The 16,440-nt window shown below is 34.0% G+C and overlaps 1 protein-coding gene across 1 annotated transcript; it reads left to right on the top strand.

Annotated features, from left to right (window-relative positions):
- Nucleotides 1-3,867: 3,867 nt before the first annotated feature.
- LOC132749128 (ceramide synthase 5-like) lies at nucleotides 3,868-16,207 on the top strand (the record flags this gene model as incomplete). The annotated part of the gene is made up of 7 exons (XM_060738822.1): nucleotides 3,868-3,996; nucleotides 8,517-8,700; nucleotides 10,438-10,564; nucleotides 11,371-11,477; nucleotides 12,421-12,478; nucleotides 15,453-15,503; nucleotides 16,115-16,207. Coding segments are annotated over exons 2-7 (618 nt in total), but the record flags the coding sequence as incomplete, so codon positions are not given.
- Nucleotides 16,208-16,440: the final 233 nt, after the last annotated feature.

The following is a 16,440-nucleotide window of genomic DNA, read 5'->3' as shown; positions in this document are numbered from 1 at the left end:
CAGGGGCGTGTTTTAATGTAAAAATGACAGTTCTGTTAGCTGAAAAGACTTCAGCGAACATCAAAATAAAAGTGACATATAAAGTTAAGGAAGCCAGTTCTCTCAGTTAAACAAAGAGGAATATGAGTATATATGAAGATGCATGTAAACAGATAGAATTAAGGTCCTATGTTTATGCACATTTAATATATGGCCTGTTGACCTTGACCAGAAAAAAAAATAAGTAGAATTTATAAAAATGTCTCTTTATACGAAGTTAAGTTGTTTGTTTGTTTGTTTCATTTTACGCCTTTTTCAACAGTTTTTCAGTCATATAGGCGGGTAGTTTCCTAACCATCGTTCCTGGAGAGTTACACCAGTACTAGACTACCTTCCTCCGCGCTAAACTACCAAAGCATCTCCCGGGGATCGAACCCATAGTTAAGTTGTAATATGTTATTAGTCCCCTATCGGTTTACCGGAGGGGACTTGAGGTTTACCCTCCGTCCGTCTGTCCGTCTGTCCGTCCGTCTGTCCGTCCGTCCGTCTGTCTTTCAGTCCGTCAGTCCGTCCGTCCACAAAACTGGATCCCGCGATAACTTGAAAAGTACTGAAAATATTTTTATGAAACTTGGTATATGGATAGATGGCAGTATGGAGATTATGCACGTCTTATTCTTTACTTCCTATGTTGGAAATTCTGGTTGCTATGGCAACAAATAGGCTGAAAATATGGCAAATTTTACACATAAACTGGATCCCGCGATAACGCAAAAAGTACTGGAAATATTTTTTATGAAACTTGACATATGAGTAGATAGCAGTCTTGAGATTATGCACGTGTTTTTCTTTTCTTCCTATGATGAAAATTCTGGTTGCTATGGCAACAAATAGGCTGAAAATATGGCAATTTTTACACATAAACTGGATCCAGTGATAACGCAAAAAGAACTGGAAATATTTTTATGAAACTTGACATATGGGTAGATGGCAGTCTTGAGATTATGCACGTCTTTTTCTTTTTCTTCCTATGTTAAAAATTCTGGTTGCTATGGCAACACATAGACTGAAAATATGGCAAATTTTACACATAAACTGAATCCAGTGAAAACTCAAAAAGTACTGGAAATATTTTTATGAAACTTGACATATGGGTAGATAGCAGTCTTGAGATTATGCATGTCTTATCTGTTATTCCTATTTTGAAAAAATATCAGTTGCCTTGGCAACAAATAGGCTTAAAACATGGCAAATATAACAATATTTGTGATTAGTCAAAAAGAAGCTGAAATTTTTATGAAATTGCATCTTTAATTCAAGAGTTATCTCTCTTTAAGAATTTTGCTTTTAAAATGTTATATTTTGGTAACAGGGATGTTTCAAATATTAACTTTAGAGTGTCCTTCAGTCCGTCTGTCTGTCTGTTCATAAAACTGTTTCCTGTGATCACTTTTAAAGAACTTTTCCAACAAATTAACTTAAAATAGAGAAAAATTGAAACACTATTGAATGGCGAATGGCCCTTCAGAATGTTGATGGGGTTTTAACCGGTAGGGGACTTATGGATTGCTTGCAATACTATGATAATTGCTTGTTTAGTTTTGGAATAAGTGACAGATACAAGTCCTAAAGTAAACACAAGTTGTCAATCAATTCAGCCAGAAAAGCCGGGATCCGATTAAAAATACAGGATCCCGGAAATTGACCAGTTCAAGAATATAGTTTTCAGAAAAGCCGGGATCATATTAAAAATATAGAGATCACAGGAATTGGACAGTTCAAGAATATTGTTTTAGGTGAAAAGCTGGGATTGTATAAAAACATATAGGGATCCCGGAATTTTACCAATTCAAGAATATAGTCTTTGATTTTTCCAATTAATTAGGCATAAATGATAAGTATTGTGATTTTGATAATAAATAGCTCTAAATATATCTATATCCTAAGTTAAATCAATTTAACTTTCATAACATACAATAAAAAAACTTAACGTTTAATGGCCTTTCATTACGACAATAATCAACACAAATATAGATAGTTAGTTTTTTCCTCTATTATCTTATACGATCCCGGAAAATACAGTAAATGCATACACTAAATACCGGAAAGGATGAAATGACCGGAAAAAAGGGGGGAAATGCACAGAACCATATGTCGTTTATGTTAATTAACCAAACGAAAACTTACTTCAGAGTAAACAGGACTGATGAAATCGCTAAATCAAAGGTCATTGTAAATATGATTTACTGAAAAGAATCCATGAAAACAAACATTTTAATCATCATTATATCTTTGCACTCAAAACAATTCTTGCTGCTTTTTAAAAATGGCGTGAAAATTGAAGGTTTTGACGCTATATAAGATCAGATTTGATTGGCTAAATAATTTTGGATTCTAGCCCTGATAGATAAATTTTGTAGAAAGCTGGAAGCTAAGCTTTGATTAAATTTTTGGATGGATTCGGAGTTTTAGGTTTTTTCTCAGTAAAATCCTAAAGAAATATATAAATTTATAAACGGCATAATGTTTTAATTAATTTTAATCAGGTTTATCGCATGATAAATAGACTCTGTCCCTTGCTTATGGTTCTGAGTCACTTTAATGAGATATATGGTTTGTTTCATCGATCAATTATATTGATTTTCGACCTTTTTTTCCTCGTGAAATACTAAAACCATGGTCAGAGGTTAAAATGTTGGTACGAAAAGTACCAGTGTTTTAGCAGAGGCAAAGATGAAATAAAGATATAGAAAAGGCACGAAGAGTGACTCAATGCCAAATAGCAGAGGCTAAAATAAAAGCTAAGAAGACTATCGTGCATGTCTTAATTTTTACACTTCATTTATATTGTACATTTTATTTTTTATATGCTCTTGCGTTACGCATCAAAATGTATTCATTTTTTAAATAACATGTGTTCTGAAGAACCCTGTATGCCAGCAACACGCACGTTTTAAAATTAAGTTACTATTTTAATTAGTTTAAACCAATATTCAATGATATTTTACCATGTTCGTATTTCAAAGTTTTTTTAGTTATACATAAGTGGTCGTTGTACATGTTGTTTAACTGATATTCATTGCAAGATAAACCGGAAAAACTAAGGTTTCAGTACTGTTCAAGCTTTAAATGCTCCCACGAAAACCAAGCCGTGACTGCGAAATAAAGTGTCAAATAGTTATAACTATGAAATTGTCCTATATTGCGCCATCATTAGTCAAATAACACTGTCCTTTTATCATTGTCACACATCTGAAATTGGTTTATCGATGCCTACTAATAAAAAAAAACAAGAGATACTTTGTATAACCCTTTTTACGTCGCAAAAATTAGACAATTCTGATTAGTTGACTGTGAAAAAATAAAAAGTATAAATAGCCTTGAACAACAACAAAAAAACGAAAACGACAAAAGATGCTTTTATAGTTTTGTGTCCAAGATTGCCATAAAAAGATATGAAAAAATGGCTTTTTAAGGAATTCCCTCTGCTCTGCGACCACGGCGGACTTGAGTTAATAGTTGAAAAATGTTGAAATATAATAGGCTCAATAAATACTGCAAGAAACATTTAATTGTTGAAAATGTGCAACATTTCCAATAATCAGGGTGTGAGTGTCGCAACAACAAAAAACTTCAACTAAAATGAATAAATGAAAGCATACTAATAAATGAAAAAAAGCGAATCGTAAATATAATCACTCTATAAATATCGATTAATAATGACTTTAACCACCTCCGCAATAAATAATTTGAACACCCCCTACCCCAAACAAAGTTAACTTTTCGTGTCTAAATTCGCATCATCTGCGACATTATCGCTTTAATTTTATGTTAAGTTATAATCTATTTGTTAACTGTGAACTAACTATATCATACTGTGCTCAAATATGGACACGTACACATATATGTTATCTGTATGCAACATATCTCAATGTACATGTACACATTAAATTTAAATTTAAGCTGCAGTGTAAGTCAAACAAGAGGTACATATAATTGGATAGTTTATAACACTAGGTAATGTAAGTTTTACAACAGTTTTACTTCACTTAATAAAAAATCATTTTTTATTATTCGTTTCAGATTTCTTGAAGCGTTACAATGTTTGATATATACATAGATCTACATTCATGCACATACATGGACTATTTCATCTATACCATTTGTTGTTGATGATGTTTATTTTCAAACGTTTACTCGTGAAATACGTACACCAATTGGATGCTAGTTAATGTTAAGTACTTAACGTGAAATTAAATCTTTGCGCTTTAAAGAAAATATCGTACATATGGAAGTTAAAGACACGGAACATTCTCATATAAATGAAATATTTTGATGTTAATAAACATCAAAGTGTAAATTTGCATAATGTTATAAATAAATTTGGCAAATAAATAAACATATAAAAAGTAAGTGATATACAATTCAACAATTGATATGTTTAATAATTAAACAATTATTACGCAATGAATCATAGACGATTTTTTTTTTAAATATGTCCATGACAGGCTTTAAAGAAGTCTTGAATCACAGGAAACCATGTGCTTTCTTCAGCGTTTACCCATATTGAAAAAAGCCAGACCTTGATTAAATGAAATCGTACTTTATAGGCCATCGTCCTTGAAGCAACAATCCTGAGGGTATCCATCTGGCATGTACGAAGAGGTGAGACAGCGCATAAGATTGGAGTGATGAGAGATATAAGGCCCCAATCTCAAATGAAGTAGAATGAGGTTTTAGCTCGCTCACATTCTCTCCAGCAACCTTGAAACATCTCGTGGCAAAGATTCATGGGCGACTTGCACCTTCGAGACTGTCTCATAATTTATTTGAGATCCTGAGTTTTTCTTTAACTACACAGGAACGTGTTGTTCATTTCCAGTCAGTCTATGAAATTAGATGTGTTTTTTACCATCAAAATACTCTAAATGTTAGCTTTTAGAATGTGTGCTGTCTATCTCGGCCATGTGCTCAGTCAGTTTGATGTTTCCACAGACCCTTGTATAGACATATGTTGTTACCAAATTACCCGAACCTACTTACGTCAGATTCATGGCTTTGTTGTCTTTTTCATAAAAGGTATGGAGAGCCAATGCACCTATTAATGAGTTACTTAAGAGACAAATGGTCTAGCAAGTAAGGGTAGAAATGTGTCAAAGAAATTAGATGCTTCTCCAATCAAATCGGAATTTGTTGACGTTCAAGACAAAGCCTTTTAAACATCTAACTCACCACATTCCCGGATTTAGCATATGCAAAGTTTGACCAGTTTTTCCGTTAAAAATCATATGACATTACAAAAAAATTGAGAGCGCATACATTTGTTCATTGAATACCATAATATACCATTAAGATGTTAAAGCCTTATAAAGTGAGTTATTCAGTTCAAGATTGAAGGTTTGGACTTTGAAATGGACTGTGATGGAGAAGTTTCATGACAATCTTTACAGAAACAATTTGTGATGACAACTAATCATAACCTGTTAGCATACGTTTATCCCACAACAAGATCTTTATGCAGCAAGCAACAGATGACTGGTAGCACTACATAATAAGTTTTAAAGAGAATAAACTCAAAGTTAATGTAGATGTAACCTAAAAGTGCTTATATCAAAACGTAAAGCAAAACTAGCGGTTGAGCTCATACCCTCGGAAAAATTGTATGACCTCTATAGCCCCAGGAGCAGTGTTTTAACATAATCCATTCGTTTGAAAGGTTGAGAAAAGCTCAGATTCACAATATGATAAGTGTCCAGTGCCATGAGAACGTGAAAGAAGTGGTTTCTGCTCAAGAACGTAAACATCCAAGATTGTCAATATTGGCAGTATATGTTGTTTTAGGTGTTCATAGTACCGGTCAAGCCGGGGCATGAGGGATGTTGCACCTTTCATTATCCCTCATTTACAGAATCTGATGTATAGACTCAAACAAACCAAGATGCAATTTCCATGTATTTCTCTTGATTTTAGTGCTTCACAGGGAATACTTTCTTCCAGATATTCCAATTGATGCCTTTTTGTATACCGATCTAGGAACGAAAGGTTTTACAACCCCATATGGTGCTGGAAAATAAAACTATACCATCAATTAATGAAGATCTTGCAAGGAAACATGCAGCTTTGAATAAAGAGGCCTATGAAAGAAATTCTAGGTTATCAAAAGCTGGAACTGAATGAGAGAGTACTTGTAGAAGATGTTAAGAGCTTTTACAAAATTGTTGACCGTTGAAAGCCTGTTCCGTTCATTGTCAAGGATATCCAAACAAAAAATTGATGTGTAGAGAGAATTCTTCTCGGGTATCTTCGTCCCCTCTTCATTACTTTGGTTATAGGTCCTGTCCTCCTAAAACACCTAAGCCTAAAAAGAGCACAAAACAATTAAAAGTCAACAGGAAATTCTGACACACCTGCCAGCATGACAAAAACAATAAATTGGGTCCAACATTATTTCCTATCGGGTTCAACTGCATGTGTATGTGTGTTTTTGTGTGTGTGCGTGCGTGCGTGTGTGTGGCGGCGTGCCCGAGTGGTTAACGCGTCGTATTAGCAATCAAAGGATTGCTGACCACGTGGGTTCAAGCCCTGAAAGGAGTAAGCCGTTGTTTTCTTGAGCAAGAAGCTTTACATTCATTGCTTAGCAGAAACGGATTTGAGAGTGTTTCAATACGCGTATAGCTTCCAGCACATTCGAATTAAATGAAATTTTGATAAACTAAATATGAAAATGGTGAAATTTGAATATAGAATAAAGCCTATTTGATTTCTACTTAATCCGTAGCTGACAACAAAAATTAGTTATAATGGGCAGGGTCTTATTTTTATGTCAGGTTACGTTTTGCCAACAAATGTAACAGACAAGTGTTTCTGGATCTTTCCCATGCCATATTTTAATTGATTGTTTTTTATGTCCTGCTGTTTTAATTGATTTATTATCATAATTTAATGTACATAAAATGCTTTTTTTGTGATTTATTTGCAGATAGACTCATTCGATATATTTGGTTTTATTCATATTGCATACTAAGTAGATATAGCATTGAAAACAAAATTGATTAAATGTAAAGTTACTGAATACTTGAGGTTACCGCATGTGTGGGAATAGATTGGCACTTGAATAATCAATCAATGAAAACGGCCAGAGATAATGAGCCGCGCCACGACAAAACCAACATAATGCGTTTGCGACCAGCATTGATCCAGACAAGCCTGCGCATGATCAGGATCCATGCTGTTCGCTTACCAACTCTTTTACAAGTAGAGAAACTGATAGCGAACAGCATGGATCCTGATCAGACTGCACGGATGCGCAGGCTGGTCTATCTATCAAATACTACTTACGGAAGCACATAGGACACATGCGGACAGTTTTTTTTATCATCGCATCATCAAAATAAAAATGGAAAAAGAGATGACAAAAATGCAAACTGTTATCTAATATCTTAGGAGAAAAAAAAACGAAATAAAACGGACATCAATTAGCGTGCAGCCACGACATGATGAGCAAAGAAAGAAAACTAAATATTACCTAATTCCTTGCAGTCATAAGATGATATTGTTTAAAGTTAACTATTGGTCATAGGATCAAAACAAAGGGCTTCTCGTAGCCATGAGATAAGAAAGACATGCTTAGATAGAACTTTTTAGTATCAATCATAAGATAATGCAAACAGCAAAATTTTACCGCTTAAGAGTTATCTAACATGATTTTTTAACTCTGGCACGTGATGATACATGTCAACTATATGCCTCCGTAATATATTGAAATCACCAGGTAAATGATTCTGTATGGTGCACCGGTGTACCACGCTGGGTTTTCATCATATCAGTGAATATACTTTGTAATCGACATTTGTTGTTGTTGCTAAATTAAATGAATTAAATTGACTATTAATTTATAATCATCATCATCATCATCATCATCATCATCATCACCATCATCATTATTATTATTATTATTATCATTTTTTTTATTATTTGTATTAGTATTACTTTTATAACAGAGTGAGATTAAAATTTATAGGTGCGAATGTCTAAATTGTTTTATCTTTAATCAGTACATGTATTATGGTTTACTTATACATGTATAGTATGCGATAAACGATATAACGAAAGAAATGCAAGATAAATACTTACGTTCTATATCAGTAATTCGGATGAGACTCTTTTTATCATCAAAGCTGGTACAGTTTTTACACAGGAAAATATATATAAGTACGTTATGTTAAAATGATCTATTGTATGAACTTTCATCTTCTTCTTCTTCTTCTTCTTCTTCTTCTTCTTCTTCTTCTTCTTCTTCTTCTTCAAATAATGAATGAAATCATTTTTGTCCAAAAAATTAATAGTTTTTGAGGAACCAAAATGATAGCATTTCTGAGCCATGAAAGATCTTTCAGAGTTACTTACTGCTGAAAAAGTGTTTTACATGTTACCAGTGATAAGTGAGAAAACTTTTTTGTATTTTAAACACACATTTTATTCTGTTTTAAGCAGTTATGTTTAATTTTAGTAAAAGGTAGACTAATTTTTTATTAAAGGTATGTTTGAATGGGTGTGGGACGAAGATCTTTGGTTCCCGGTAAATTCTACTGGGCCAAGATACGGATGGAAGGACTTGCAGAATCACCCAGGCTCGGGTATATACCATCCACAAGTTCGTGATTTACACTGGTCATTTATACTTGGCATTGCCCTTCTTGGAATAAGATATATAAATAAAAAGTAAGCATTTAGTTATTATTGTTTTCTTATTCTACGTGAAATTTGACTTGCCAAGATTTCAAGCTGCATGCATTTTATTATTATTATTATTTTCTTTTCATTTGCAGTGCTTGCATTAAAAGTTTTTCATGGAGGAAATAATGTTTAATAACCATTTAATTGATACAATGAAAATCATCTTTAAATAAACAACTATAATCAACAATCTCAGATTGTCAAAGTAAAATTGGCATAATGTCACGCATGTTTTAAGATCTAAAATTTCGGGATTTATTACGAAAATAAAATTTGAATAAACGAATATGAATGAACACTCAATTTTATGTTTAACAAAAATGTGGCGATTAATAGAAGTGCATTAATGTGAGCGGTAAATATAACTTATAACGTTCTTTTCAAATTCAATGACAGTTGCACTGCTTTTCAACTCAGCACTAAAGCCACAGAGTTTCCTTAAAGCGGGACACCTCGAGAAATGTACAAAAATTACAGTTTTAAAGAATCAAATTTAAGACGTTTATATAAAGAGTTCATGAAAAGTATGCCTCGATCGTTCAATATCCTGTTTGTATAGTCTGATTTTATTGACCTGTCAATTTTGAATACATTATAGCACTCATTTAAATATTCGATTTCACTTCGGTTCTGTCCGTGTCGTTTACGAGAATTAATATGGAGTAAATAACTAATGTTTTGAAAAGTCACACCAGCTTAATGCATAGGCCATGTCAAATCCGCGATAGCAGAGACGGTAGAGTGATTGTCTAATATATGTCTAATATAGGTATGTAGTTCGATCCCTACTTTTGCCGTTGTTTTAAGGCCTACTCTTTTTCTTTATTTTTGCAGTATATTTTCATGAAAATGGCCGAGTGCTTCCAATATTGTCTACACATATATGAATCAACTAAGAAATATTGTCTCAATTTGTATTGTGTTTTACGCCATTGAAATGGCATTTTCTAATTTTAATCCGAATTCATTATAAATTTTAATTCTGAAAGCATGTTATTTAAAAGGAATTTAATCGCTAAACATATGAAATCAAAACGAACAACATAACAAGCAAATATAGTTCCGATAATGTTGAAAATAGTTATAAGAAGAAGAAGAAGAAGGAAAAAAAAACAAAAAAACATTGGAGGTACACGGTCTCGATCTCACAACAATTAGGACACTTATAAATCATTAACCTGTAGCTTACCCTATTCCGCTATACCGCTCAGTATAATTGCTCCATAGGCACAAATTATATTTAATCAAATCTCACTGAGTACATCTCACGGAAATTACCGAAAATCTTTCGAAGATTAATATATTTTGTGCATTGACCGTGTAATTAGTATGGAATTGACAGGTTAATAAAACCAAACAATACCTGTTTGAATCTTCGGTTGTTTGTGACATGCGAGATTTTGTCAAAAATCTCATGCTTCGCCCTTCTATTGTTAAAAGGTTTAATAGAAGGTATCGCGTCGTTTAAAGATAAATTGATTTTAATCCCCAAGCATTCATATATATTTCGTACGGCGGCGTGATGACTGGTATAAGAAGAAATGTATTTTCATCCAAATCAATACACATTCACATAGTCTTGATCTTTTAAGGGGTATTCATTTTCATATGATGAAATTAGCTAGCTATCTTACGTAATGTCAATTATTGTAAATGAATGTCCGTCCATATCAGAAATGATATAAACCAATAAAGACACTAAATTCATTTTGTGTTTTTCAGACTTTTTATTGAACCTTTGGGGTATCACCTTGGCGTATCAAGGCGTAAACCACGCCCACTTACAGAAAACGCCGTGCTAGAAACGGCATATAAACAAAATAAAACGATAGGTCCTGATCTGATAAAAGTAAGTAACATAAGTCATGATATCAAAAATTTCAACTTTATATTTACTTGATCGTTACACATGTTTTGTCTGGAAAAAAATGTGGACAGTAACGATAGCAGTATTATGCAGAATTTCGTAAAATACGCAAACTGATTATTACGGAATCCTGATCATGCCGTTTATGACGTAGTAAGTCAGATTTAAAGGTTGATACACGGAAATGCGAAGTGACACATAATGCGAATAGCCAAAAGTGTCTAAAGTTGTAATTATGGCAACGCGAAGTGATAGCGCAACAATGCGATACGACGCTCGACAGTGGTGGTAGTTTTCACTCTGGATACGACAGTAAGCCACATTGAATTTACCAGGGCAAACCACCGCATCGTTCCTGGGCAGGCTGTCAAGCAGATTACCAGTACTAGCTGCTTCCACTTTCGCAAGGAACTGAAACTTCTGTACATACCAGAGCAGAGGTACAGTGCGAATGACCGTAGAAAGGATTTCATGATCAGTCACACGAAAATGACCTGCGTTCGGGAATCGAAACCGGGTCTCCCGATTCACAGTCCAACGTTCTACGAGCTAACCGGGCGGCTTCATCAAGATAATTGAATTATGTCGCGCTTTATAACACGACATTTTCAAATGACAGGGCGATATTTCTTTTGGTGAGCGCAATATCGCATTGTCGAGATGTAATTTCGCCGGACGTTTTCTTGAATGGAACATTCAGGATTCCGTAGCCCATCACTACATTTATAATAATCAGCTGTAGTGGTAAACTATTGTTATGTAAATACATTGTTTCTAATGTAATTCAGAACCTTTCAAAGCAGACGGACATGTCAACGAGGAAGATAGATATATGGTTTCGTATCAGAAAACAAAAAGATACGCCATCTCCCATGAAGAAGTTTGAAGACAGCTGGTAATATCCCCCCCCCCCCTGCAATCCCCACCCCTTTCGCTGTACCAATATAAGCAATGATCTTATAAAGTTTAATGAGAGGCATATTCAAGGATATTAAAGCCAGTTAGTGAATTGAATACATGTATAAGATTTCAAAAATGTGACAGTAGATATGAGCATTTGCCATGAATAATAATTGTACAAACAGTAAACTAGTTTAAATGTTTTACAGATTGCTTTCTTCACATTTAAAAAAGATATCTTCATTAGCATTTTTCCAAGTGTGGCTTTCATTTATTTATTTGGAGCTTTATTATTTTTATTATTATTATTATTATTATTATTATTATTATTATTGAATTCCGTTCATAGTCGACTTCTATTCATAGAACCGCGTAGTGACGTAATAAAGTGAATAATAATGAGACCAAATAAAGCTTGACATGTTAGTGTTCACCCGTAGCTGTTCTACAGAAATTAGAAACATTCTCCAGTCGCTATAGAACAGCACGGATAAACACTAACATTTACTTAGGAATTTATATTAGAAACTGCTGGAATGATTGTAAATCGTTGTTTCTTTTCGAAGTTTGTCAGATAGCGTTGTTATCTAATCAAACAAAATTGTAAACATGGGACCTTTCCGGTTTTCGTAGCGGAACATTAAGCCACACCTTTTCCATTCATTGCTAGGTCAACTGCTCACAAACAGTATCACAAACAAAAGCACGTGTTCTTTTGTGCGAACGAGGTCAACCAGTGACTATGTATTATCTCAGTGTAGCGATTGGATAACAAGTTAGCCAAATTACATTAAACTGTAAACACCGAAAAGGTCCTTTGTGAGCAGTTGAACTTGCAATGAATGGAAAAGGTGTGGCTAAATGTTCCGCTACGAAAAACCGGAAAGGTCCTTAAATGTAGCTTAGAATTCATATTTTAAATTCTTATTTCATTTCAGTTGGCATTTCATATTTTACAGTACAGCTTTCCTATATGGACTATATGTTTTGTGGGACGTGAGTACCTTGTAATGATAACTTTTTAATAGTTAACGTTTCTTTTATTTATAATTACCTCATTCTGCCCGTGTTAAAGCAACTCCCAATTTGATATGAAACAGCTTCTAAGTGTCACTACATGTAAAACAAAAAACCTTGCCTTTTATAATGCGATTCTTATCTCATATTTTTTTTCTTCTAGTGTCATATCCATGGGCGTGCTGTGTATCTCTTGTAGTACTTAAAGCAGCACGCCTCCAGATTCATGCTAATTTTCATGAAAATTTGAAAATATATTTTACAGTATAATATTGTAAAGTTACCAAAAGAATGCAAGTTACACATTATCAATGGCACTAACAACCTATGTAAATTACTATAAAGAGGTCAAAATGTGCAAAAATAGCCTTTACTGCGTTAAACCCCTGTCACACTAGGGCGGCGTTCTCACGGCGTCCAAAGAAAATTTAGAACGCCGAAGTAAGCGCAGTAAGATCGCAAACATCGCCGTAGCATCGCCACAGCATCGCAGTGGCATCGCATAGAACGCCGACCGATGGCGCGCATTTTGAGCATGCTCAAAACAATCGCCGTCATTCGGCGTTCTGATAGAAGCGCAGTGGTATCGCAGTAAAGACGCCGTAGCAACTCAGTACCATCTCCTACAACGCAACAGGAACGCCGTGAAAGCGCAGAAGGATCGCCGAATGAATGCCATGGTAAGCCACGGCGCTTGTACGGAGATTGTGCGGCGTCTCTACAGCGCCTTTACTACGTGTATACGGCGCTTGCACGGCGTTTGTACGGAGCTTTATTTTTCTAAAGCGCTCTTACTGCGACTTTACGACACTGTCACGGCGACCATTGCGTTCTCAAGGCGATTCTACTGCGTTCATCTGAAATTGCAGAATACAGCACAGTAAAATCACTACTTAATACCACTCTGGAATAAAGATCACCCCTGCATTAAGACCAATTTTTAAAAGAACGGAATTTTCTGTTCTTTATGTTAATGGTATCAAGATCCACAATTAAGACCACTACACTTATCCACTTTTAAGACTGCCAGTTTCACTTCCAATTCATTGTTTTATTTATCTGTCACCGCTATTGAGATTACTGATATTCCAGCCAGTACCTATTCAGATCACCAGTTTATTTTTATTCATCTTCTTGAATTCTCTAAAGCATGACACTTTGATGAAACAATGTGTTTCAACTGTTATGATTAGAAAATTGAATGAATGTAAGAAAATAAACTCCAGAGTGATTTAATGCTATTTTCTGCAATTTTATTTTGTGAAAAAATATTTCTTTAATTAATAGGTGAATTATAATCAGTTTATAGTAATATAAAAAATTATGAAGGTTATAATATAATTGTTTTAACATGTTTACACATAAAATTCAAATAGAGTGGTCATGAAATATATGCTTTGATAATTATATCTATATCCATAATTAGGACCATCCGCAATTAAGATCACTGTGACTTTAGTCCATTCCTTTTTGTGGGGTTCCACTGTATATATAAAACGTGTTTGCAAGTAAATTTCCTTTTAATCATGGATGATGAACGGCAGCAAGAATGTAGTTGTAGCAGGTTCACGACAATTCAGAACCAGTTAACGCTGGTATATGAAGCATGATTTAAGCGCAGTGAGAACGCCGCGAGAGCGCCGTGTAAGCGCTGTGAAAGCGCAGTGGAAGCGCATAAAACGCAGAAGAAGCGCAGTCCGAACGCAGACAATCGCCAATTAGAACGCCGTAGGAACGCGTTTTAACGCTGTTAAAGCTCCGTAGCAACGCAATGATCGCCCTAAAGACGCCATGAAGTCTCCATGTCATCAAAAATATCAGATTTTTCTTGCGATGTCGCGGCGCTTTGCTAAATTTAACAACGCCGTGCAAACGCAGTAAAAGCGCAGTCTAGTGTGACAGGGCCTTAAGTAACGCAGTAAAAATATAATTATAATTACTGAAAAATTCTTTCATCAATCGCACATGACATGTATTTTTTCAAACTCCTCACACTGATTACCTCCCTTGGCAGAATTGTAATCACTGCCTTCACAGACGTCACATGATCATGAAAGTCACATGACGTAACGTCGAAATTCAAATGTAAATATCGACCGTTACATAGAAAATCTAACGTCTTTTTTCTCTTTCTGTTTTATTTTTAACTTTTTGTACCTTCGTCCGTTATATTTTATCAAAAAATTATCAAAAGTATACAAAATAATGAAAAATAAATTAAAAAGCTAAAAAATATAAATATCCAAATATTGATATTTCAATGTTTGTGATGGCAGAGATCTCTGTACTGATAAGGGGAGATCACTGCGTAGGAGAATGGTATTTTTTACTAGAATTTTGAATCTTTAAACCTTTCTAAAATCTTAGTACATTTTTCTCAGGTTTGATTTTATCGAAATATCTTTGCTCATCTGGAGGCGTGCAGCTTTAACAAACTTTTAAAGCTCGGTTATGCAGAGAGAGAAAAATTACATAAATAACTGCATGAAATTAAATTTTTATGTTCTTGTTCGTTTTACCCCTGTTATAATGAGATGCAATGTACTGCTGTTTGATAATTGTTGCTGCATATACACCTCATTCTTGTATTATATGTGGTGCACTGATTGAAATGGAATGGCCCCACTTTAAGTTTAAAACAGTCTATTCGAAGTGTAAGGGACTTTAATATCAAAATACAAAAATTGAGCTGCCAACAGTATGAACCCTGGTCAGACTTCATGGATGTGCAGGCTTGCCTGGGTCTATACTGGTGACAAAGGGTGACCACTTTCTGCTTCAACAGGTTTGAGGTTAAATTTAATTACATTTGTTTGTAATTCACTATTCGAAAACTAACTTTTACAGAGGTGTCTGAGTTTGTTTTATCAAGCAACTTGAAAGAAATGTTATTAATTTGTTTACTTATTAAATTCCACGTTTCTATGGTAACAATGTTATTTCTATATTACAGAAGCCTTGGTTTTGGTCAACTAAAGAATGCTGGTTAACATGGCCTAAGTCAGTAAGTTTTGCTAAACATATCTCATAGTCGATCATTTAATAATTATCGTGATCATCATCATCATCATCATCATCATCATCATCATCATCATCATCGTCATTATCATCATTATTATTATTATCATCATCATCATCATTATCATCATCAAAATTATCATATTATTATCATAATAGTATTATTGTCGCAATTTTTTACGATTATGATGATGATGATGATGACATCGACGACAACAAAGATGATGGCGACGACGCCCAGGAAAATTATAATAGCATTAAAAATCTTAAAAGACGAATAATAATATCTGTCATTTTTAACGGTTCGGATCGAAATATCCGTCCCGAGGGTACCCCGCCCATCTGGCGTTATCAGGCTTGCCGATATATGTCAGATAATTTTTCTTGCATATTCTGCCATGTACTTTCATATTTAAAATGGTTTACCTCAATAAGATTTTTGGTTCATGTAAATTAATGTCATTTTTTTACATAACTATATGTTCTTACAATAGCGTATGAATTTACAACTTAAATGTTTGTTTTATAAAATAATATCAATTAAACTTTTACAATTTCACTGTGAATTTTTATGTTTCGTCGTTTTAATTTTTTCAGCATGTATCAAATGATGTATTTTGGTATTATACTTTTGAGATGGCGTTTTACTGGTGCCTTATTCTCACGTTAATGAAGGATCATAGGAGAAAAGTATGTTTGTTTTTTTTATTTTAATATATATTCTTGTATGAAGGCCACTTAAAGGTTCATCTAAGGTGCATGACAAAAATCACTTTTTAATCACATTATAACATAACTTTTGAGAATATTTAAATACATTTAGATTGTCTAGTCATTTTCTTTTAAATCTTCAAATTGAGAGAAGAAATAAAATTATGAAAAACAACAACCAAAATCAGCCACTACAAATCATACACGGGGGC

Source organism: Ruditapes philippinarum, unplaced genomic scaffold (genome assembly GCF_026571515.1).
Source record: "Ruditapes philippinarum isolate M1 unplaced genomic scaffold, ASM2657151v2 ctg12502_1_1_1_1, whole genome shotgun sequence".
Taxonomy (NCBI): domain Eukaryota; kingdom Metazoa; phylum Mollusca; class Bivalvia; order Venerida; family Veneridae; genus Ruditapes; species Ruditapes philippinarum.
This window is presented reverse-complemented; position numbering and strand designations above follow the sequence as displayed.